This window comes from Mesoplodon densirostris, chromosome 2 (genome assembly GCF_025265405.1).
Source record: "Mesoplodon densirostris isolate mMesDen1 chromosome 2, mMesDen1 primary haplotype, whole genome shotgun sequence".
Lineage (NCBI taxonomy): Eukaryota > Metazoa > Chordata > Mammalia > Artiodactyla > Ziphiidae > Mesoplodon > Mesoplodon densirostris.
The window spans coordinates 136,677,991-136,704,216 of record NC_082662.1 but is presented as its reverse complement, the minus strand read 5'-3'; the positions used below and the strand labels follow the sequence as shown (position 1 = coordinate 136,704,216).

Genomic DNA, 26,226 nt, shown 5'->3' with positions numbered 1-26,226 from the left:
CAGTAATTTAAGCCATAGTCTAACTAAAATATTAACTGAATTTTATGTTTGTAAATTATGAAATGCTTCAAAGTAATTTATGTTTAACTACCTTCTAATTCATTCAGTCACCTATTCTAATACCAAATATTTGAGTGCCTTCTCCGTCAAGCACCATGCTGGTGGTGGAAATAAAACAGGGACAAATAAAACAGGACAGCTCCTGTTGACTTTTTCATGTGGGAGACAGAAGGAGTCACATGATAACCGTGTACTCACAAGTGTGAAAACAACAAGTATAGAGGCTATAAGAGTAAGTAACAGAGAGCTTGTTCTGGAGATGATGGTGTCAGGGAGGAATGGCCTCCTTGAGAAAGTGATATTGAGACTCAGACTTCAAGTATGAGTGGACCAGTGATGCTAGGGGAGGGACCACATATACAGAGGATGAAAAGAGTTTGTTGTGTTTGAGGAACAAAGGGAAGGCCAGGTTGGCTGCAGCATGGAGTGAATGAAGAGCAGAGTAGTAGGGATGGTGGTGTTGGTGGGGGTGAGCCGATGAGGCCAAGTCTACTGAGGCCTTGTAGTGCTTACTGAGGATTTTGAAATTTATCCTAAGAGGAAACAATGCAAGGATTTTAAGCAAGGGAATGATGAACCCAGGTTCGTATCTGAAATTTGTAACTGTAACGATGAAATCAGATTTGTATCTGTAATTCTGCCTGTTTTGTGGAAATGGACTAGAGAGAAGTGAGAGTGTGCAGGCGATACCCTCTGGAAGAGTCTCAACTTCCCCAGGTGAGGTGATAGTTGCTTGTTCCAGGGGTGACGGCAGTGGAGATGGAAAGGAGTGAACTAATTGGAGAGTTTTATAGGAGGAAATCTGTCAAGACTTGCTGAGGGATTGAACATAAAGGATGGAATACATGCACAGGTGACGGGGGCGACCATGAGGTTTCTGGTGTGAGATGCTGGGTGGATAGGGAGGCCCAGAGAAGGAGCGGTGTTGAGAGGAAGGATGAAAATTGAGCACAGGCTGAGTGAGAAGCATCTAAGTGTAGCTCCGAAGTAGACATGGTTATGCAGTCTAGAACTCAGAAGAGAAACCTGAGCTAGAAAGATAAATTGGGAAATTACCAATGGTATTTAAAGCCATGGAGATGGGTGGGTTCACCTAGGGAGATTGTAAGTACTGAGGGATGAGAGGCCCAGGGTCAGACTCTGAGGGCATGCCAACATTTGGAGGTTGGGGAGAAGAGGGTGGTAGAGCCTGGGAAGGAGCAGCTAGAGAAGTAGAACGAATGCCTGCCCTACAAGTGTGTGTCAGAGTCAGCAGTGTTCCAGGGCTGGGGCTCTCCATGAGAGCTGCTGAGAGTTTTACCTTTTGTAAGATGAGAGCTGGTTTAGCCTTTCACTGATTTGGCAAGAGCAGCTTCGTTGAGGTGGTAGAAGTGGAAACTAGCTTGGAGTGGGTTGGAGATGAATGTGACTGGAGGAGCTAAAATGGAAACATGAATGTATGACTTTCCAGAAGCATGGCTCTGAAGGAATAGAGAGTGATAGTTGCAGGAGAGAAACTGGGTCAAGGGAAGGCTTTAAAAATTTTTTTTTAAGATTTAAAAGTTTAGCTTTCAATCCACTTAGAGTTGTACCTGATGAAACCAGGGTCATTTACTTACACGCCTCAAGTATTTAGGAATCTATTCTAAGACTGAATGAGAGAAAGCTTATCATGTTATCCATGATACGATGAAACATGGAAAGCACTTAGATCCTGGCTCTGGTGACAGAGGCAGGCAGCAAGGCAGGGCCTCCATAATTTGATCCTGTTCTCAACTCTCATTCAGTAAGGCTGCTCTCCCTTGGCCCCTCTGCATTTTCTCATTGATATTCTTCCTGTCCCTAAAATCTGTGCCTCAGTTTCTTTGAAAATTTTCTCCTATCTAAGCCTATGATGTCCTTGCCCCCTACTCCAGTTTCTACTGTTTCTGTCTTTCTGAACCTCTTTGGCATCTACTCTGTAACTGTGGTTATGAACCTTTGGGCTGAGAGTTTCGGCAGTGCTTCAGAGTTCTCTCAGGGGGTCGAGAATCCATACACATATTAAGTAACATCTGTGATTGTATAAATAATGGGTCTTATAAATACATGTTAATACTTTTCAAATATATGTAGCTGCTGTTTTGATTAATAAGAAATCCCTTAAAAGCATTATAGACTTTACAGTTGCTTTTTGTTACAGATCTTTTCACTCATTGCTAAAAAAACTACTAGCATAGACCTCTGCCACATTTTTTTTTTATTTAAATTAATTTCAGATTGCTATACCACTCACTTTGAGAAACAGGCTATTAATGATGGAGGGGGTAAATGTTACAAGATATAAAGCCAAATATTTATTAGGCTACTAATCTAGGACAGTAAGACAAGTGTTGGTGAAATGCTCAGATTTCATGTATCATTTCTCTGTGCTCTGAGTGCCCGTATTGCCAGGCCCAGGGCTTGTCACATTTTATGACATTAAAAAAGACTCTTCATACTTGAAACAGTTAGGACTCACTGCTCTACAACATAAAACATTCAGAATTCTGCTTCATGTTTCTCACTGTTGATTTCACCTTTGCTGTTCCTGTCTCTTTAACTAACTTGTCAGTTGCTTCAGGGCAGGGGCTGTGGCTCGTTCTTCTTCCTTACACCTTCATGAAGAAGTTGACAAGCTACAGCCCTTAAGCCAAATCCAGCCCACTGCCTGTTTGTTTTGCAAGTCCTCTCCAGCTCAGGTTTTTTATAGATGACGGTTTGCAACTGATCTTGAGCTGATGATAGGAAACACTAACTTTGAACCCCAATTAAGTAAAATCTTACCCCTCGCAAGAAAGAATTTTATTCTTCTCATTAGTAGACCAATATTGCAAAAAGTTGTATTCAGTTATGTTTATATTTTGAATTTTGTCAATAAAAAATTTGTAGAAATGTGTTGGAAAACAAATTTGTTATGTAAATACCTATATAATATCCTCAATTTTGCCTCTTGGCCTGCATAGCCTGAAAGTTTTACCATCTGACCTTTTAGAGAAAAAGTTTACTGATCTTTGCCTTATAGTAGTAGTTCCCAAACTTGTCTGCACATCTGCATTACCAGAGGAGCTTTAACATGTACATATATGAACTTCTCTACCCTGCAGATTCTGATCAATATATTGAGATGGAGCCTGAGAACCTATATTTTTAACAGGCTGTTTAATTGTTTGGGAATCACTGCCTTTTAATGCATTTGTAGGGTTGAACTCCAAGAGATAGTGAAATGAATATTGGATTAGGTATCATAGGAAAGTTTGTTATTTTCTTACTTCAATATTTACTAACTATGGAACCTTATCCAAGTAACTACTTGTTCTGCAGGTTTTAAAAAAATTTCTAGTTCCTTTGTTTTTAGATGGTTTTGCTTAATCTTCTACATAGTAGATCTTTTACCTTTTGGGTTTCATAAGAACCTCTTCTAGAGTCTGATGAAAGCTCTGCACCCTCTCAGAAAAGTACACCTATATTAATTTCCTATGGTTGCCATTACAAGTGACTACAGAAGCACTTAAAACAACAGACATTAATTCTGTCACATTTCTGGAGGGCTGAAGTTCACATCAAGGTGTCAGCAGGGCTGAACTCCCTGCAGAGGCTCTAGGGGGAGATTCCTTGTCTCCTCTAGCTTCTGGTAGCTCTCAGCATTCCTGGGCTTGTGGCTGCATCACTCCAAGCTCTACCTCAGGGTCCTGTGGCCGCCTCCTCTTCTCTATGTCTATTCTCTGTGTGTCTCTTGTAAGGACACTTGTCACTGATTGAGGGTCCATCTGGGTAATCCAGAATTAGCTCCTCTTCTCAAGATCCTTAACTAAATCACATCTTTTACCATATAACGTAACATTCACAGGTTCCAGAGGTTTGACATGGGTATCTTGTGGAGTGGGGGTAGAGAAGCATTTTTTGGCTTACCACAGCACCTTTGCACGTGCTCACAGTTTTACAAACAGTTTCAAGGGGTTCACAACTCTTTGAAGTCCATTTATGGACCCTGTGGACTCCAGGTTTGAGCTCCATGCTCAGTGAGAAGAGCTTTACACCTTAGTGTATTCTAGTCTATTTACTCTCTCCTCTATGTCATGTCTCCTATTAATACCAAACTAGAAATGATGTTTTCCTCTTGTGACTTAGATTCTTCAATTTATAGTATGTTTTTTGAGTTAGTTTCTCTGGTTCCCTTAGGAACTATTTATCTTCTAATAAGATTTACTGTTAAAATAAAAGCCTTTTCCAATCCCTTTTACTTAATTCTGTTGCAAGGAGACTAACTTCTATGTAAACTATAGATAACTGGTAATCCTGACAGTGAGAAGAAAAACTTACCTTGATCAAGTACCTGATGTGCCAGACCTTTTAGCAAGTGCTTACATGTGGCTTCCTATAATTATTGAAAGCAGTCCTGAGAGGGAAATAATATCAACCCCATTAAACAAATGAGAAAAGGAAGACTTCTGGAAGTTAAGTAACTTGCTTAACGTGGATGACAGAGCTAGCAAGGGATAGAGCTAGTCTTTGAATGAAAGTCTTCTACTCTAAAGCCCGTGCTGTTTTCGTTATACCTTGAAAACAGCACACTTCCCTTTTAATTGAATGGTTAGTAATTTCATTAGACAGGGGCTATCCATAGTTTGGTTTTAGGGTCCAACAGACTTAGATTTCAGTCAGATTTATAGTGCTTACTTACAGTATTATCTTTTACAATATCTTCTCAGATTCTTATCTTTAAATAAAATTGATATAATGTAAAATAGATAGCTAGTGGGAAGCAGCCGCATAGCACAGGGAGATCAGCTCAGTGCTTTGTGACCACCTACAGGGGTGGGATAGGGAGGGTGGGAGGGAGGGAGACGCAAGAGGGAGGAGATATGGGGACATATGTATATGTATGGCTGATTCACTTTGTTATACAGCAGAAACTAACACACCATTGTAAAGCAATTATACTTCAATAAAGATGTTAAAAAAAACATTATTCACCCGCATAAAGAAAAAAATAAGATTGATATATGGCCAGTTATGCCTTATAGTGCTGCTGTGGCAATTGAGAGAATGTGAGTGAAAGTCCTTTAAAATAAGAAAGTTTTCCTAATATGTGGTACAATTAATTCGTTTCTCCTTTGATTATATTCTTAGTACTTTCTTCTTTTAGTATCCTAGGTTTCAAAGCTTAGGAATATGGCCAAGCCTCAACCCAGAGGGTATATTAGCTCCATCCATGAACTCCTTTGCTTCAGGCTTCCTGGACAATTGGCTGGCATGAATGCTTGTATGTGCTTTCTGCTCTTTCATTTTAAGGGGTATCCCCAGTTTTGTCTAGCTCAGCGCCACGTAGGATATCTACGTTCGTGGTGATTTTCTGAGCAGTTCTCTTCCCCAGGTCAGTTTTTAACTCCTCTCATTGCCTCTTTGCCATGGGCTTTGTTAGTGCCCTGGAACTGTGCTGTGGAGAGTCTCCCCCTTTTCTCTGTCCTCCTCCCCCAACTTCTTCGCACCCTCATTCATCTGTAGATAAGTCTGTTACCCAAAGCTAACATCCCATCTCTCTTGCTTCACCTTACTGATTACTATCTCCTTCTATCTTTGCTCTTAGTCTTCCAGGATATGAAGATACTAAAGAGGGCTTCCCTGGTGGTGCAGTGGTTGAGAGTCCGCCTGCCGATGCAGGGGACACGGGTTCGTGCCCTGGTCCGGGAAGATCCCGCATGCCGTGGAGCGGCTGGGCCCGTGAGCCATGGCCACTTAGCCTGCGCATCCGGAGCCTGTGCTCCGCAACGGGAGAGGCCACAACAGTGAGAGGGCTGCGTACAGCAAAAAAAAAAAAAAAAGATACTAAAGACATTCTCACCTTAAAAAAAAAAAATCCCCCGGGCTTCCCTGGTGGCGCAGTGGTTGAGAGTCCACCTGCCGATGCAGATACACGGGTTCGTGCCCCAGTCTGGGAAGATTCCACATGCCGCAGAGCAGCTAGGCCCATGAGCCATGGCCGCTGAGCCTGCGCGTCCAGAGCCTGTGCTCCACAATGGGGGAGGCCACAACAGTGAGAGGCCCGCGTACCCCCAAAAAAAAAAAAAAATCCCCCACTTAACAACTAGCTACTCTCCCTCATCCCTTCATCCCTTCCCTCCGTCCCACATATTGTCAGTTCCTTTCCTGCTGGGTTTCTGTGGTTTGTGAGATAATGTGCAGAATTCTGGTGCTCTACTAGCCTGGCCCAAGCCTACCTCTTAAGATGCATCTTTTGGTACTCCTTTCCTTTATTCTTCCTGTTACATTGCAGAATGTCCCTTCTATCAAGAGCCAGTCCCTTTGCTTAGATTCCATTCCTTCCTGCTTGCCCAGGAACCTTCCTCCATTGTTGATCTCCTCTTTATTTAACTTTCATAAGAAATCTCAAACTTCCAATTACTCTTAAAAAATTGGAGGGTCTGGTAACCGGGGTCCACATTCCCAGATATCGGCAACAGCCTGGAGCTGGATAGGTAGCTGCCCTCTTTGGGGGTGGGGCATGCACTCTGTTTTTCACACAGTCCCACTGCTCTCTTCTGTCATATAGGAAGCCCACTTCCCTCACTTATGTCACCTGCTTGGTGACAAAAAAAGGGATTTTATATCTCCTGGCCTAAATTGTACTATCTGACTTCTAAAAGTACCTCTGTAATCTGACCTCTTATTTACAGATACAACCTCATTTTCCATTTTTTCCAGTAGCAACTGTCTGTTCAAGGCCATTTCCCCCATGTCTTTGGTATCTCTTCCCTTCATGTTTTAGCTCCCAATGATTTCTTCTTTCCCTGCCTCCTGTGGTACATATCTTCATGTGTAATGCATTAATCCCCAATTTATCTTTTATTCTCAATAAGTGAGCAGACCTCTTGAGGGCAGGGATCATATTGCATCAATTAAAAAGTTTGCTTAAGTTTTTTATGGAAGAAAATGTATTTTTTAAAAAACTGAAATCATCCAGCTCAGTGAGCTGCTGCCTCAGTAAGGTGCTGGCCTGATGACAGGCACATGCCCGCTGAATTGACGAGGAACAGCAGATTCACAATTCCAGTCTCAAGCTTCCTCCAGGGCATAGATCTGAGGACTGGAAAGGCTGGCAAAATTGCTTGTACTATTTAAAATGTTCTCTGTTTCAGTCTTTTATTTCTGCCCTTCCATGCTCTCTCTTCTCTCACCTTTTACTTTTTCTCTCTTTCTTTTTTGCTAAGTTCCTATAGTTGAATTTAATGAGTTAATTACCTTGTGATAGAATCCCTGTATACATTTATGTCCCCCACAGTGGTAGAATCCTATTTCTCTATGAAGAGAATAAAACTAGTTGAATGAATGAATGCATCAGTAAGTGCTTTGGGGGATAGTGAGCAGGAGGTGCTGTAAATTAATTATCCTTACCATCTGTATGTTTTTCTTTGCAACTAATTCGGTCAGTCAAGAAGCAGCCGTAGAGTTCTGTTTCCTGTATTTGATAAAGTATCTGTGAAGTGAGGAACTTGGATTCAGATATCTGTAAATTCCTTTCTAGCTATAAACTTCATTAAAATCAAAACCCCTACCATATGTAATAGTCTGATTCTAAAACTATTTAGAGCTCTAGTAGCAAAGCAGAGAAGTACCTACATTGCCCACTTATTTCCTAGCAATTTGGTGCAATCCTTTACCTTTAGGAGAAGTTAGAATTTCCCTTCTTCCAATTACTCATTTTAGCAGCCTAAGGCAGATAGTACTTAATCCCACTGCTTACACTTTTCCCAATGGAAACAAATTAAAGTACCTTTGATTTAAATCCCCATCTCTGAATTTAGTATAGTGTTCTGTTGGTCAACTTACAACTGAATGTAAGAAGCTATTTAAAAGGTTGAGAAAACAAAACTTTGAGCAAGTTGAGCATTTTGCATAGTGAAGTACTTTTATTGGAACATACTATAAAAAGAAACTTAAGATGTAAAGTCTTAGCTATTCAACTCTCAGTGGTTTAATAAAATACATTTGAACCAGACTACTCAGGGGGAGAGGTTTTTAGTTAGTGAAAGTGAAAAAATGAACATTTAAGAAACAAATAAAAAGAGTGCAGCCCAGTAGTAGTATCTTCATTAATACTTTGATCTGGGGAGAAAAACCTTCCTGAATTACAAAAGTAATAAGTCAAATGCTGAAAACAGAAAAATATAAAGAAAAGAAAGAAAAATAACAGAGCAAAAACTATCTGTAGCTCTGCCATGCTTTAGTCATCATTATCCTTGGTAATCACATTCTCCCCCAACTTCTAACCCTGGCAATCCCTGATCTGTTCTCTTTCACTATAATTTTGTCTTTTTTGAGAATGTCATAAAATGGATTCATGCATTATGTAACCTTTTGAGACTGACTTCTTTCACTCAGCATGCCTTTGAAAGTCATCCAAGTTGTTGCATGTATCATTAGAATGTTCTTTTTTGTTGCTGAGTCGTATTCCATTGTATGAATGTACCACAGTTTATATCCATTCAGCTACTGAAGGACATTTGGTTTGTTTCTAGCTTTTAGCAATTATGAATAGAGCTGATATACATTCATGTACAGGTTTCCGTATTAACTTAAGTTTTCATTTCTCTAGGGTAGGAGTCAACAAACTATGCCCAATGGGCCAAATTTTCCTGTTGCCTGTTTTTATATGGCCCTATGAGCTAAGAATGGCTTTTACATTTGTAAAGGTTTGTAAAAAACAACAACAACAAAAGAAGAATTTGCAACAGAGACCATATGTGGCCTGCAAAGCTTAAAATATTTAATGGCTGACCCTTTGCAGAAAAAGTTTGCTAACCCCTGCTCTAGGGTAAATACCCAGGAGTGGGTTTCCTGGGTCAGATGGTAAGTGTATTTTTAACTTTATAAAAAACTGCCAAACTGTTTCCAGAGTGGCTATACATTTTGCATTTCTATCAGCAGTGTCTACAAGTTCCAATTTTTCTGCATCCTTATTAAAATTTGGTATTATAAGTATGTTTAATTTTAGTCATTCTAGTAAATGTATAGTAGTTGCTTGTCATGGTTTTAATTTGTATTTCCCTAGTGGCTGATGATGTTGAACATCTTTGCATATGGTTGTTTGCCATCCTTATATCATCTTTGGTGAGGTGTCCAAGTTTTCTGCCTGGTTTTTAATTGGGTGGTTTGTTATCTTATTGCTGAGTTTTAGAAGTTCTATAAGTATTCTGGGTACAAAGACACAAATCCTTTGTTGGATATGTGATTGCACGTATTTTCTCCCAGTCTTTTCATTCTCTTAACAGTGTCTCTTGCTGAGCAAAAGGTTTAAATTTTGATGAAGTGCAATTTACTGATTTTTTTTTCTTTTATGAGTTATGCTTTTCCTGTCAAGTCTAAGAACACTGCCTAACCCCAGGTCATGGAGGTCTTCCCTAAATTTTCTTTTGGAAGTTTTGGAGTTCTAAGTTTTACATTTAACTATATGATCCATTTCAAATTAATTGTTGTATAAGGTATAGGTTTAGGTTTCATATTTTTCTAACATTGTTTTTTGAAAAGACTATTCTTTCTCCATTGGATTGACTTTACACCTTTGTCAAAAATCATTTAGCCATATTTGTGTGGTCTATTTCTGGACTCTCTTTTCTGCTCTTTTGATCTGTGTGTCTGATCCTTCACCAATACCATGCCATTTGATTATTGTAGCTTTATAGTAAGTTTTAAAATTGGGTAGTGTGATTCCTCCAACTTCATTTTTCCTTGTCAAAGTTATTTTGGTTTTTCTAGTTTTTTGGCCTTTCTTTATAAGTTTTGGAATCCAATTGCCTGTATCTGCAAAAATTCTGATTGGCATTTTGATTAGAATTGTGTTTTACTTGTAGATCAATTTGTGGGAGAATTGATATCTTTAATGTGTTGAATCTTTCAATTCATGAACATGGTATTCATTTCATTTTGGCCTTCTTTGATTTCTTTCATCAGCATTTTGTAGTTTTCAGCATACAGATCCTGTCCATGTGTTTTATTTATTTATTTCTTTTTCTCTTTTTTTCTTTTTGCGGCACGCGGGCCTCTCACTGTTGTGGCCTCTCCCGTTGCGGAGCACAGGCTCCGGATGCGCAGGCTCAGCAGCCATGGTTCACGGGCCCAGCCGCTCCGCGGCATGTGAGATCTTCCCGGACCGGGGCACGAACCCGTGTCCCCTGCATCGGCAGGCGGACTCTCAACCACTGCGCCACCAGGGAAGCCCGATGTGTTTTAGATTTATACCTAAGTATATTTTTTGAGCTATTGTAAGTGGGATTTAATTTTTTAAAATTTCCTATCATTCATTACTAGTATAAAAATATGATTGATACTTCCTGTTAGTAACTTTGCTAAACTCACTTATTAATAATAGGAGCTTTTTGTAGATTAATTGGGACATTCTACAGAGACAGTCATGCTATTTGTGAATATGGGCAGAATTATCTCTTCCTTTCCAACCTGTATGACTTTCATTTCTTTTTCTTTTATATTTATTTATTTATTTTTGCATTATTGAACTGGCTAGGACTTCTGGAATAATGTTAAATAAGAGAGGTGAGATTGGACATCCTTGCCTTGTTCTCAATCTTAGGGAGAAAGCACTCATATATAATTAATACTAAATATTATGTTAACTATAGGTTTTGTGTAGAAACACTTTATTACATTGAGGAAATTCCTTTCTGTTCTTAGTTTACTGAGAGTTTTTTTCATAAATGTATATTGGAATTTGTTTAGTGCTTTTTGTGCATCAATTCATATGTGTCTTAGTCTGTTTGAGCTGTTATAACAAAATGTCACAGGCTGGGTGACTTATAAACAACAGAAATTTATTGCTCATAGTTCTGGAGGCTTGGAAATCCAAGACAAGGTACCAGCATAGTCACCTTCTGATGAGGGCTCTCTTCACGGTTCATAGCCTTTTCACTGTGCCCTCATTTGGTAGAATGGGCTAGACAGCTCAGTAGGATCTCTTTTATAAGTGCACTAATCCCATTCATGAGGGCTCAACCCTTATGACCTAATCACTTTCCAAAGTCCTCATCTGCTAATGCCATCACCTTTGGGGGTTAGGACTTCAACATTTGAATTTTAGGGGGACAGAGACCTTCAGACCATAGCAATATAATCATGAGGTTTTTCTTCCTTAGATTGTTAATATGGTGGACTATTACACTGATTAATTTTTAATATTCAATCAACCTTGCATTCCTGTGATGATAAACCTTACTTGGTTGCAGTGTATATTGTTGGATTCCATTTCCTAACATTTTTTGAGGATTTTAATGGATATAAGCCTATAGTTTTGTTTGTTTGTTTCTGGTTTTGGTGTAAGGGTAATGCTGGCCTTATAAAGTAAACTTGAAAGTTTTCCCTTCTTTTCTATTTTCTGGAAGAGATTGTATAGAATTGGTGTTATTTCTTTTTAAAATGTTTGGCAGAATTTGCTAGTGAAATCATCTGGGCCAGAAGAATTATTTTTTGGAAGATTTCTGACTATAAAATCAATTTCTTTAATAGGCTGCTTTATTTTCTGTCTTTCACATTAAAGGCTTTTCCTGGGTATCTGGTAATACATGACGATCTGTTCTTATTTAAGAGTAGGGGACTATAAAGTTGATTGGTAGCCCTGTTAGTGGCTGCGTCTTGTCCACACTAAGCCTCGTTGTAGGATAATCTGATTGGAATACTTCACTGGAGAATCCTAAATGTCAATATTTTTGGATCTTTTCTCTTGAGCTGATCAGATTTCCTAGAGAAGACTTCTCCAAACTCTTGCTGCCATATCCTGGGGCTGAGTGGGTAAAGATTAGGCATCAGAGGGCTTGATCTTTGTTTTTAATAAGCACATGTTCACTTAGTCCTCATGTTGTCTGTACTATTCTCATTTGTTATTTAACCTCACTCTGATTTTACCACAGGTTTATATTGACCTAAATCATTTTGAACTTTCTAACTTAGTGGTTTTAAATGGATAGAGGTGGGGGTGGGATGTTTGGAAATGTGTAGGCTCTTTAGGGTTGTAACAGAGAATGTTGTCCAGGTGTGCTAAAAGTTTTACAGTGCTGATGACTGCAGGAAGAATTGCTTCTCCCGAGATACCAATATCTCCCCTGTTGGAAACTGTCTAGGTTTAAGTTAAAGCAAATCTCAATACCAGTTAGAGTTAATTATCACTTATTATCTTTGACTTTCTTGCTCTTTCTTTTTTCCATTCTTGCCAGTGGTGATTTAGATTATACTGGTATTTGAAATTAGCAACTTTTTTTTTTTTTTTTTTTTTTTGCGGTATGCGGGCCTCTCACTGTTGTGGCCTCTCCCCTTGCGGAGCACAGGCTCTGGACTCACAGGCTCAGAGGCCATGGCTCACGGGCCTAGCCGCTCCGTGGCATGGGGGATCTTCCCGGACCGGGGCACGAACCCGTGTCCCCTGCATCGGCAGGCAGACTCTCAACCACTGCGCCACCAGGGAAGCCCTAGCAACTATTTTAAAGTTTTCTTTTAAGCAGGTGGCTAGAGTGGAAGTGAGAAGACTAGTTAGGAGGTCACTTCAGAAGTCCAAGAAAGAGGTATTGATGGCTTGGCCTAGAGTAGTAGTAGTAAAGAAGGAGAGACATAGAGGTTGCAGGATGTGTTTTGGAGATAAGAGTCCAAAGGACTTAGAGATGGATTAAATATGGAGAATTGAGGAAAGGGGGGAATCAAAAGTGGTCTTAGGTTTGGTCTTGAATTGACTGGGTGAATGATGGTGTCCTTCGCTGAGATGGAGAAGACTAGGGTAAAGAGCTGGTTCTGTATTGAGCACATTAAATTTAAGATACCTGTATCCTGGGCCCAAAGACAATGTTGATTTTTTTTTTCCTTAGATACTCTTTGCCTCTTTAGACTTGTTTATTATTCAACTGTCATGCAAAAAACTCTTGATCCTTGGCTTCTGCACCATTCCTTATTGTTGCCGCCCACTAACCTTATTTGTTGAGGACTTTGGGACTTGGCTTGTCCACCCCACTTCTTGGCATAGTCATGGGCAACGTCAGGGGCTGTGCGGGCAACTTACCCGTTACTGTTCTCAAGGTTCCTTGATGTAGCCTGCCAGCAGTGACAGCATGATACAGTGGTTTTGAATCCCAGTTCCCCTACTTCCTAACTGTGTAACTTTGAAGATACTGCTTAACCTTTTGTGTCTCAGTTTCTTCAACTGTAAATTGGGGATAACAGTGTCTGTACATTTGGGATTTTGTGAAGATTACATAGGAAAATAATGTGAATTATTTTCTCTTACTAATTATTAATGCCTGACACATAGTAAGCATTCTATAAATGTTGGCTATTTAAGATTATTAGTATTTAATTATATATCTATTTAATAATATATGCTACTATTATTCTTTTAATTAAGCAGCCCCTCCAAAAGCTACACCTTGAGCCTTGCCTCCTCAAATTTAACCTCTTAAATTAAATTAAATTAATTAAAGTGCCAAAAAAAGGGCACTGACCACAACTTCCTAGTATGTTCAGTATACTTGTTTTAAGAAAATAAAACTGAACTCATCAGAGCTAAAATTCCAGTGGTTCTTATTTACAAACATACATTAGATTCACCCGGGGGCTTTCTCACAACGTCTGGGCCCTATCTATGGGGGTTTGAGTAGGATGGGTAAAGGTGGAGATGGGGGATGGCTTCAAGTATCTCTACTGTAATAGCCCTCCCTCAGTTTTCTTTAGTGAATTACCCCCTTGCTTGGTTACTTTCCTCACCAGTCTCCTCTCCATTAATCAGTACCTTAATCTACTTTCTCACGGCTACCCTTCAGGTCCTCACTCCCTTTTTATCTTCCTCTGCTAACCCCTAACTTTGGACGAGTCCAACCCACTCTGCCTCCAATGTGTGTTACTGAAAGCCACAGTTCCTGAGCTGCATGAGATTCTTTCATGTGTTTTTTTGCTCTCTAATCTTTACTATTCATATTAGAATACCTGACCTTACGTGACACAGTAGTTGTATGACTCTTTTAGTTAATAGTGATTTCAAAAGTAACTTCAACTGTCATGTAATCTAATTGCCCAGGACATCTGTGATTCTGTCATTTATATCTCATTCATCTTCACAGTATGTTTGAGTAGCATAATGATATTATTAATGTTTCTTAAGTGAGTCACAGAATGGTAAAATAGTTTGTGGCATCAGCTTGCAGGCATTTTTTTTTGAACTTTTTTTTTTTTTTTTTTTTTTTTTGCGGTATGCGGGCCTCTCACTGTTGTGGCCTCCCCCGTCGCGGAGCACAGGCTCCGGACGCGCAGGCTCCGGACGCGCAGGCTCAGCGGCCATGGCTCACGGGCCCAGCCGCTCCGCGGCATATGGGATCCTCCCAGACCGGGGCACGAACCCGTATCCCCTGCATCGGCAGGCGGACTCTCAACCACTTGCGCCACCAGGGAGGCCCTTTTTTTTGAACTTTGAGAAGTAAGCTATTATGGTCGTGTATAAAGCAACCTTTCTTCTCCACATTAATTCTGTTTTCTGGGTCAGTATAACAGCTTTAGCATCACTGTTTTTAAGGAAATTATGATGGTTTATTGTTTTTATTTTCTTTTTGAGATGTGAACTGTCATGATCAATTTTAGTCTAAAACTTTGGGGGGAGGTTTATTAATGTGTGTGTGTTTGTGTGTGTGTGTGTGTGTAGTAGGTGATAATCTTTGGCTTTGGTTTTTAACAAGAATTTTTAAAAATTCTATTACAACTAGGGAACTTTTCTTCCAGTTTTTACTCAGTTGTCTTTCATTCCTTTTGGAAATAGTGGACCTGACCCAGTTCTTTTTTGAGAATTCCTTTCACAGAACAGTGTGTTAAAATATTTTTGTCCTTCTAATCAAGTACAATGTAAGAACTGGCAGGCATCCATAGCTTCTGTTCTTTAACATGACAATAATTCTATTCCTTGATTAAGATACTGGCTCCATTATTATACTTACTGGTTTGGATAGCAGGGTATGATTTGAGGAACATAGCTATTTCATACATAAAATAAATGCTTTTTCTCTACAAGCATTTTTTAATCTTGATTTTGTTAGTCATATAACTTTCTAACAGTGATCTTTGAAGTATATAATGGTTTGGTAAAAGAATACCATAGATACTGGAAATGAAATTTATTGTTGAATAAAATCCAACATGACTTTATTGCTACATTAGGATAATTTTAAAGAGTTGATCCTTCTACCTTCACTTGTTTGATTTAGTATGTGTGAGTCTTAGCAAATTAACATGTAGTTTGAAAATTAATTTTAGCTAAGTTGTGGCTGAGAGATAAAATATGTATTGGATTAACTCTTAATGATTATACACTGAAAGTATTATAGAAATAAACATTGAGAACCATTTATAATACGTAATGGTAGATTTCTGTTATAATGTTCTGGATGTTTAAAATACAGTGCTGTTGTTCTTTTCCTATAGTTGGTTAGAAAAAAAAAACTAATTTGGGGGGAATAGAATGGAAAAGAGAAAGGATGGGGAAAATTGAGGAGGGTGGAGTATATTAGTTTCAGAGGGCTGCCATAACAAAGTACCACAAACAAAGTTCCTGTGGCTTGGGCTTCCCTGGCGGCGCAGTGGTTGGGAGTCCGCCTGCCGATGCAGGGGACACAGGTTCGTGCCCCGGTCTGGGAGGATTCCGCATGCCGCGGAGCGGCTGGGCCCGTGAGCCATGGCCGCTGAGTCTGCGCGTCCGGAGCCTGTGCTCCACAATGGGAGAGGCCACAGCAGTGAGAGGCCCGCGTACCGCAAAAAAAAAAAAAAAAAAAAAAAAGGTAAAACAACAGGAATTTATTCTCTCACAGTTCCAGAGGTTAGAAGTCTGAAATTGAGGTGCTGACAGGGTTGTGTTCTGTCTGAAGCCTCTGGTGGGAAGGATCCTTCCTTGCCTCTTGCTCGCTTTGGGTGGTTGTCTGCAGTCCTTGGCTTGTAGACACATCACTCCAGTCTTGGCCTCCATTGTCGCATGGCATTCTCTCTGTGTATCTCTGTCCAAATTTCCCTCTTTTTATAAGGATACCAGTCATATTGGATATAGGTTTAGGGCCCATCCTAATCCATTATGACCTCATTTTAACTTGATACATCTACAAAGCCCCTGTTTCCAAATAGGGTCACATTCACAGGTTTTGGATGGATGTAAATTTGGTGGGACACTATTTAAGCCAGAACAGAGAGTTCTAAATTCAATTTATATTTTGAGATTTAAACCAACACACTAGATTTATCTACTTTATATAAAGCAAGTAAGATACATTTTAAGTAGAAAACTTATTTTTATTTGCAGTTATATTCACACATATGCTTTCCTCTGCACAGGCCTAGATATCTAGTATTTTCCATTCATGTAGCAGAAATTGCATTAAAGGGCTATTTGGTTATGAAACATCTATTTATATAGATGTGGAACTAGAAGACTTTCCACATTACCTCTTAATAGCCTAATATTTATAGAACCAAGCTAGACTTTTCTTGAGTGTTTTAACTGCATTAGAATAATACTTTTGTTCTTATTTGTTTTATATCCACAGTGCCTGATGCTGATTTATTGAGTGAAGAATGAATTAATGAAAGAATGGTGGTGTGTGTGTGTATGTGTGTGTGTGCGTGCGCGCACATTCATTGAAGGGTTGTCAACAGAGACATGATATGAGGAGTTTTCATTTAGTAATTCTCTCTTCACACACTGTTCTGCACTTTGCTTTTATTACTTATAGTATATCATTCCATATTAGTGTAAAAATGCTATGATTACATAATATGCCATTGCATGGATATATTATAATTTATTTAACTAGTCTCCCTTTTTATTTTTAATTGTGACAAAATACACATAACATAAAATTTACCATCTTAACCATTTTTAAGTGTCAGTATTGTTAAGTATATTCACATTATTGTGTAACCAATCTCCAAACCTTTTTCATTTTACAAAACCAAAACTCCATACTAATTAAACAACTCCCCAGTTTTCCCTCCTGTCAGCCACCATTTTAGAAATTTCTATGAATTTGAACTAGTCTCTCGTTTTAGTTGTTTTCATCTTTGCTCTTATAAGCAATGCTGCAATAAAGAGCTTTGCATATGTGTCATTTTACACATGAATAAGTATATCTGTAAGATGAATTCCTAGAAGTAGAATTGCTGGGTAGAAGGATTTTCACATTTCTTAGTTCTGATATATATATCGCCAAATTGACTTCCAAAACTCTTGTACCAGTTTATACTCCCCCTGCTCCCACACACAATGTATATCAGCTATTCAATATGTTTCAGTAAAGTTAGCTTGTCAGCTAAACTTCACTGGCAACTTGGGAAAGGAAAGGCCGCTCTGAAGGAAAGTTGGTGTTGCTGGGCTGTCCCCAGTGTTCTACATCTATTCCTTAAGGATTACTTGGCATCTGTAATGTAGTTTCCATTCTGCATTCATTTTTAAAACTTTCACCATACAGTGTAAGCTATTTGTATGTTAGTAATAACTTCTGAGAGAATGACTGGAATACCTCACTTTGCAAGTAGGTACCACAACTGAATATATGTTCAGCCCAGCTGAAATTCCCTTAATACAAATCTTTAAGATCCTTAAAATGAATGCATAGATGCCTTGCTTAAGTGGCTGGTTTGGGTTTTTTTTTGGCTGCATTGGGTCTTCCATGCTGCACACGGGCTCTCTAGTTGCGGCGAGCGGGGGCTTCTCTTGTTGCGGAGCACGGGCTCTAGGTGCGGGGGCTTCAGTAGTTGTAGCACACGGGCTCAGTAGTTGTGGTTTGCGGGCTCTAGAGCGCAGGCTCAGTAGTTGTGACGCACGGGCTTAGTGGCTCCGCGACATGTGGGATCTTCCCAGACCAAAGCTCAAACCCGTTTCCCCTGCATTGGCAGGCAGGTTGTTAACCACTGCGCCACCAGGGAAGCCCTTAAATGGCTTTTAATAAAAAGAAAAAATTAACAGAACTCTTTTCTCAAATGAGGAGCTCCGCTGTATTGGGCTGACAGTGAAAGGTGACTGTGAAGGAGGGAGGCTGGCAGAGGTAAAGCAGGTGAGCAGCAGGTCTCCCATCCCTATTTCATCCAGAACTATTAACACACAGGTGACTCAGCTTCTTTCCTTATAGCAGTGAGTGAGATGAGTGAATGCTAACATATATTCAGCCTCTGGTAATTCACGTCAGACATTTGAGGAACCTAGAACCTTCTTTGTAGAGTCCTGATGTTTGACACTGATGCTCAGTTTTATTTTTTTGCGTGTAGTAAATTTGGTATAAAATGAGGCGTAACTACTTGGAGATATCACTGTTTTCCTTAGAGTGTACATATAGGCTTTGGTGCATTGACTTTTCATCTGGGGATTTTTAATAAATGTAACATCCTTAATTAGTTTTCTTGTAAAATGAAAATGCCTACACATTTTATAATATTTGCATATTTTATTATAAAGTAGAATTTAAGGGGGCTTTGGGAACCACCTCCCAATGATGATCAGTATTAAGTTTTGAATTCATTTCCTCAGACTTTTTTCAATGTATTAAGTTACATGTAAATTTTATTCCTTCTTTGAAAAGATAGGATTTTATTATATATACTGTTTTGTGGTATGTTTTGTTTACTTTATAAGAAGTCCTTTTGGGTTAGTGTATAGAGATATCCTCCATTCTTTTAATGGGTTTATACTCTTCCATTATATAAAAATTATCCATTCCCCTGTTGGTGAACATTTAAGTTGCAATAAATATCCTTTGTGCATATCTTTGCCTGTTTGGACAAATGTTTCTATAGGATAAACTCTTAAATAGAATTTCTAAATCAAAGGTATGGCCGTTTTACATTTTAACAGATATTTTGGGTCTCTATAAAAGATGAACATCCTGATTTTTATAGGAAATAAACTTAGTTCTAAACTTTTAGAAGTTTTAGCTAAGTGATGTATCATCATTAATGTGCACCAGTGTTTCTAATGTAAGTCTTCTAGAAATGTATGAATTTTTTAAATGACAGCTTTGAAACTTTTTGTTCTTACAGTGATGGAATGGGGGGAAGATATTAAAGCAATTTCAAAAGATGAAGCAGTAATGTTGGTGAATCATCAGGCAACAGGAGATGTGTGTACTTTGATGATGTGTCTCCAGGACAAAGGACTGGTAAGCCATCCTGAAGGCAGAGATAGACTGCAGAACGGGGAGGTTAACAGAGAATCAATTTACGGATCTTACCACAGTTGGGAATGTAGACTTACACTTTAATATGTATACTTTTCATGAAAATTTAGAAAAATTTAAAAAGAGAAATATACTATGTATATAACTCTAAATTATTCTAAGAGAGGAATTTACAGACCTAAAGAAAAATAACTGGGATAATGTGGATTATATCTCCACAAAGCTGTTTTTTAAAAAAGATAACTGAAATGGAAGCAAAGTTAATATGGTTCAGCATGGGGCTGTCTTGAGGTGAGTGGTGGATTGCCAGTTTGAGAAGTACAAACACAAAAAGCAGTTTGCTTAAGATAGAAGAGTAAAATTGGACAGGGAATTAGGTGATCTTGGGGATCTTTAGCCAGAAGAAAGTAAGGTAAATATTTTGGATTTCACTTAGAAAGCAAATTGAAAGGAAAGATATTAGGGCCATTTTATTCAGTGTTCTAGGGCTGTGTTTGAACTGTTGATTTCATATTGCTTATATTGCTACCTAAAACATACCTATAAACTGGGAGGGTTTAACATAAAGTCAGTCTTTAACATTAAAAGAATTGTTACCTTAAGAGAAGGTAAAGCGGTTATATTCATAGAAAAGTAAATAAATAGAAAATATATAAAATTAATGGAATTAATATTTGGCCTAGTAGTGAAGAAACAAATCAGTTGGTATTTTATAGGTGTTTCATATTCATGGTCACCGACTATAAATATAGAAGACCATCCTATAAGATACTATCCCCTTAAAGCAACTAATAATCTAGTGGTAGGTGGAGAGAGGGAATAGCAAACAATACTAAATTGCAAAGTGAGAAATATTCAGTGGAAAGTGAGCTCACCATGTACTTGGTGGATATAGAAAACTTTGTGGAGGAGAGAGGACGTAAACTTGACCTTGAAGGGTGAGTAGAATTTAGTTAGGCAGAGTAGTGGAGCAAGGGCCTCTTCTTTAGTGAAATAATCTTGGCCAAAACACTAAGGCAAGAATACGCCTGGTGTGTTTAGGTCCCAGAGAGTTTGATTCAGCAGCTCAGCGGTCAGAAAATGAGGTGACAGTAAATGGAAAATATGTTTGCTTATTATGGAATCTGTTTTTGTTGTTCATCTGAAAAGCAGAGGCATAATTTTGCTGGAATGTAGAATAAATTCAGTCCTTTCTTATATTCAGAATCTTATATTCAGAATTGTTAAAATAAAAGAATATCACTATGTAGATATATTTGCATTATAATAATATTTACTGCCTGTCCCCTCAATTCTTGATGTTAAAATTGTGTAAAAACTAGTTTGTTTGGCTTTGTATCAAGGAGAACACTTTTATGCTTACCGATAAGATACTTACATTTATAGTGATTTTTCTGAGGGCCTACAGTGTCTTCTATTGGTTTTTGAATCTCAAAGAGTGCTTAAAACAGTGAGTATAAATATGCCTAACTTTGTTACTCTAACTCCAGTTTGGCAGAGGTGAGAACTGTATTAACCAGAGTATCAGGTAATCTGAGATTCACCGATATTGTGGACAAAAAAAAATTTTAGTTTATTTGTTTGCTTTTGTAAAAAGATTTTAGTTAGTTGGTCTTTGGTTCATTTTTCTGTCCAGAGTTATTTTGTTTTTATTTTCAGATTAATTATACTGATATTACTATCTAATATTACAAAATAATTTGAAACCTTGAAGAATTTTTTATCTTGTTTCATGAAGGAGTAATTGAAAAATAAAAAGGTGGAAGCATTAAAATTTCTGCCTCCTGCGTAATAAGTATAGGGCAATATTAATTTACATTCACAAGTAGGAATGTTTACTTGATTAATTGCTCCATGGGCACTTTCAAAGAAAGAAAGCTAATGCTAAATTTGGGGCCAGTTTAAAAATACTAGTTTAATGGTGATATGAGTATAACATAGCTTTTTGAATTCAGGAATTCCTGTAGCACCTGTCATTGTTCCTCAGTGGGGGCACTGCTTGCATTTTGGTAGGACGGCACTGTTGTTCTGGACTGTCCTGCTGCACATTGTTTTCCTTACCTGGCTGCAACCTACTACATGCTAGTAGAACTCCCTAGTCATTGTGACAGCCAAAATTGTCCTTGCAGACTTGTAAACTAGAAAACCATTGACTCCACTAAAATTTCAGAAGGCTATGAAGAATGGAGCCATTCATGTAAGCCTCCCCAGATGTTTTGACATGTAGAAAATTCGTGCTTCCTGGTAAAGAATAATTGATGTAGAGCAATTTTGTCCCTTGGAAATACCTAACAACGTTCTGAGTGACAGCCTGTCACGTCGACAGAGTTGATTCAGGCAGCTTTTGTTTACTGACCTCATTTTTTCAGAAATATGAAACAAAGGATTAGTTATATTTTCTATACGTGCTGGTACCTTTTTAATAAGTATCTGTGAAGTGAGGAGTCTTGCCCTTTTGTGGCAATTGATGATAAAACTAAGAATTTTTATTTCTATCAATAGAACTTTTAGATATGTAATAAATAGTTATTGACTTGTAACGTTTCCCCTAAAATAAGTTAGGACAGAATTATCCATACAAATCTCAGAAGATAGCTTGGCTGTTTTACTGAATTTGTTTTACGTTACCCTTCTTACTGAGGCGGTAAATCCACTATAAGTGTAAGATTAAACATAAAAGCTAGTTACTTTAGTGTTGGTATTAAACCCAGAGAGCAATAAATTGCAGCCACACTTCATACTGTGTATAAAGCTCAAAGGTTTTACAGGTTGAATCCACTTGCTTTTTGTTTTGTTTCTTGGGGCACTTTTCAGCAAATTCCATTTAGTTCCCATCTCAATTTATCTAAACGAAGTGGTTATCATTACCAAGCAAAACAAGATTCAAAAATGAGATGTTGGTGATTATTTCATTCTGCATTAATTGATTTGGAAATCAGTCTTTCATATATGTATCTTTATTTTTTTAAAGTTACTTTATATGGTAAAACTGTTGGAATAGGAGTCGTGTAAATGAACTATTCAGTGATACTGAAAAATTACATCAGAAGCTTGAATATTATTTGTGGGCTTTTATAATGTTTTTGTAAAAGCAACACGTGGATGTCAGTGCTTAGTTTTTTCCTTACATGTTAGTTCATACAATTTGGTGCTCAGAGATGAAGTTTACATTTGTTATTCCTATAGGAACCAAAGTGGAGCTCTGTTGCTTTCTTGATGGAGGCTGTAGTTTTCACTTGATTTATTTAAGGCTTATAACAAGGGATGCTGTTATCTCAGCAGGGGAGAACAATTAACCAATTCATTTACTAGATCCTGTTTACACTTACTTTTAATTTTGAAATTTGCTTGAAATAAAGTCTTCTGCTCTTGATATGGCTATTAACTCTTATCAGCAGTGGATAATATTTTTGTGTTTAAGAAACTGAGTATTTTTATGCTGGCAAAGAGTATGGCCTTGTATAAACTAACAAATACTCTTCATGATATAATAGAATGTGTAAATCATTCTACTAAATGAATTTTCTAAAAATTTACAGTGTATTTATTGACTAAATTCTTTAATGTTCTTTTATTTTGGATATTTTTATATTTTTATAAATTTTTATATTCATATCTTTGTATTTTATGACTTTTAATATTTTAGCCATTAAGTTAAGGTCACATGTTATAAAGCCTTAGTGCTTATTAATTAAATGTGTAGCCCTCATTTGATAACTTAGGCATATTGTATTGTTTCAAAATAACTTTACAAGTTATATAAGAATTTCCAAAGGTTTTGTTTACATAGAACAAATTGGAAATCATTAAGTTCAAATTTAAGCAGTTAATTCAGTTTTATTTGTTACCCAGTGATATGTATATACCTGTGACTTAGGAATCCAAGACTTGGAATCAAGACCTGTAATTTTTTTTTTTAAGCACTAACATAGCAATAAATATATTATGTTTAAATAGTCTAAATACAGCAAGTTACAGAAAGATTGGTGGAGTAGATAAACATATTATTCAACAATATTCTGTCTATAAGAAACTTCAAATACACTGAACTAGTTAGTTTTAAGGTAAAGGATATAAATATAAATATAAATATATATATATATATATATATATATCTCATGAACACATTAATCAAAGAAAACAGTGAGATTGGCCATATTAATATCAGAAAAAGTAACCTTCAAAGGAAAGAAAATTAATAGAAACAAAGAGGACCGTTACATAAAAGGACCAATCTTCCAGGAAGGCATAACAATCTTAAATGCATAAACACAAAACAACAAAACCTCAAAATGCGTGAAGCAAAAACTGATAGAGGTGAAAGGAGAAATAGATAAATACAAAATTATAGTCAGAGATTTTAGTACCCATCTATCAGCACCTGATAGAATTTACAGACAAAATCAACAATGATCTGGAACTCAATGACACCATCAACCAATAAAATCTAATCAAAACATGTAGAATACTACACCCCAAAACACAGAATACACGTTCTTTTTAATCATCTGTGGAACATATACCATGATATTCTATATCCTGGGCCATAAAACAAACTTCAATACATTTTAAACATTGACCTAATACAGAATAGGTTATCTTAATATAATGAAGTCAAATTAGAACTCAGTAGCAGAAAACAGCAGAGAAATCTCAAAATCCTTGGAAATTATACAACACATTTCTAAATAATGCATGAAGACCTGTAATTTTTCATATAGTGCTTTATTTGTAGAAGTAACATTAGATTTAAGATAGGTTAATTAAAAGTATGCTTGGATGATTATACTTAAAATTTAGAGACTGGCTAGACTATAGTCAGGTTTTTTTTTTTTCTATTCAACATTTATTTCTTGCTTTTAAATATTTTAGGTTGTTGCTCAAATGATGTGGTTGATGGATCATATTTTTAAGTACACAAACTTTGGAATTGTTTCTCTAATTCACGGAGACTTCTTTATCAGACAGGTAAGTAATGAGCATTTTTTTCCACAGTGATAGCCTGATCAATCTGATTCTTTATTGTAAAAAGAGGCATCACAAAACCAGTTATAATAGGTAGAGCCAGTTCTAGTTATCTGAGGGAGCTGGGAATCTTTTTTCCTAAAACATTTATTTCAGTTATTTCAGTCTGAATTTGAGTATGCATAAACATTAAAATGCAAATATTTTCATCTCTGCCCTCCTCGCTTCTAAACAGTTTACCAAGCGCCTGCCACATTCTCAGCTCTTCTGCTTCTTAGCTGTGTGAATTGGGCAAGTTATTTAACCTCTCAAAGTTTCCTCATTTTTCAAATGAGGATAATGGTTACTCCTCTCACAGAGTTGCTGTGTGGATTACATGAAGTAATACGTGTTATACGCTCAGAACAGTCCCTGCTACTTTCATCATCTTCATCATGACTACCACTATCATCATCTATATTATTTTTATTTACAAGTCACCATTATATGATACAGAAGGTATCTATGTTAGCAGTTAGGAGATTGTTAAATAAATAAGATTACCAGTCGGGAGAATATTAAATAAATAAATAAGAGGAAATACTTCGTGAATTCATAGTATGAAAAGTGAGTATGTCAAATTTCTGTAAATCCAGAAAAACCTTAGAGAAGAAGATGATATGTGGCATACATTTAAAGAATGAGTATGGGTTTGATGGAGGAAGGTGGATTGGGAATGGGCCGCAAGCATTAGGAATAGTTTAGTATAGGAAAAAGAATAATACCCTCTTATCAAGTCAGCATACAGGGACTTCCCTGGCAGTCCAGTGGTTAGACTCCGCGCTTCCAGTGCAGGGGCTGCGGGTTCAGTCCCTGCTTGGGGAACTAAGATCCCACATGCCGCGCAGCATGGCAAAAAAAAAAAAAAGAAGAAGTCAGCACTACATTATAGTGTTTCCCTGATATGCTACATGCTTTATTTTCTCAAAAATGGATAACCAAAATATGATATCAAGAGTTTTTATGTATGGTAATGCCACACTTATCTGGTGTTTATATATTTAGCCACTTCATCCTGGATGGTGCAGTACCTTACACGTAGTAATTACGTAATGAATTGCTGGTGAATCTAATTAAGCCTCTTTGAGCATCACAAATTCAGAAATAAGCTAGAAGTGTGTAGAAAAACTTCTAAGCTCTATGAAAATAGGTCTCCCCAAACACATATATTATACTTTGCTCCAAACAGTTTTTTAAAAATATTTATTTATTTGGCTGCACCAGGTCTTAGTTACAGCACACGGGATCTTTGTTGTGGCATGAGTACTCTTAGTTGTGGCATGCATGTGGGATCTAGTTCCCTGACGTGGGATCTAGTTACCTGACCAGCGATCGAACCCAGGGCCCCCTGCACTGGGAGCACAGAGTCTTAACCACTGGATCATCAGGGAAGTCCCCTCCAGACAGTTTTATATACAAAACATATTTTTGTTTTTCATATTCTGTGTAATTGTCTAGTTTTTTCTGGAAACACCCTTGGTTTTTCTGAGCAGAGAGATGGAAAAAAGCAGGCACTGGAACCCCAGGAAGAATTGGGAATGGGGATTGGCCACAACAAGGTTGAGACAAAATAAACAGTGATCAGAATAACTTAAGGAAGAAACTAACCTAATATCTTAGAGTGTCACTGGAGGGGAAGACAGGAGAGATTTATAAATTCATTTCTGAAGAGCAAAAATTTTTTCCCTGTTAGATAGTAATAAAAATCTATAACATGGGGGAAGGGGAGAGAAAAAAAGTATTAATGTTAAAGAAAATCTCTTGGGACTTTGCTACTAAACATTTTTGACAAGATATTTCCAAGAATATTAAAAATATTTTACATGTACTCTAGGGAACTTAAAAGTAAAGCTTAGGGCTTCCCTGGTGGCGCAGTGGTTGAGAGTCTGCCTGCTGATGCAGGGGACATGGGTTTGTGCCCCGGTCCGGGAAGATCCCACATGCCGCGGAGCGGCTGGGCCCGTGAGCCGTGGCCGCT

General features: G+C 37.7%; 1 protein-coding gene across 3 annotated transcripts in view; it reads left to right on the top strand.

Moving 5' to 3' along the window:
• LPGAT1 (lysophosphatidylglycerol acyltransferase 1) overlaps positions 1 to 26,226 on the top strand; it is a 77,895-nt gene that overhangs the window by 14,438 nt on the left and 37,231 nt on the right. For all 3 annotated transcript variants that reach the window (XM_060090931.1, XM_060090930.1, XM_060090932.1), the window contains 2 exons: positions 19,108 to 19,226; positions 24,117 to 24,212. In XM_060090931.1, the coding sequence (XP_059946914.1) occupies positions 19,108 to 19,226; positions 24,117 to 24,212 (215 nt within the window). The remainder of the gene's footprint in view (positions 1 to 19,107; positions 19,227 to 24,116; positions 24,213 to 26,226) is intronic.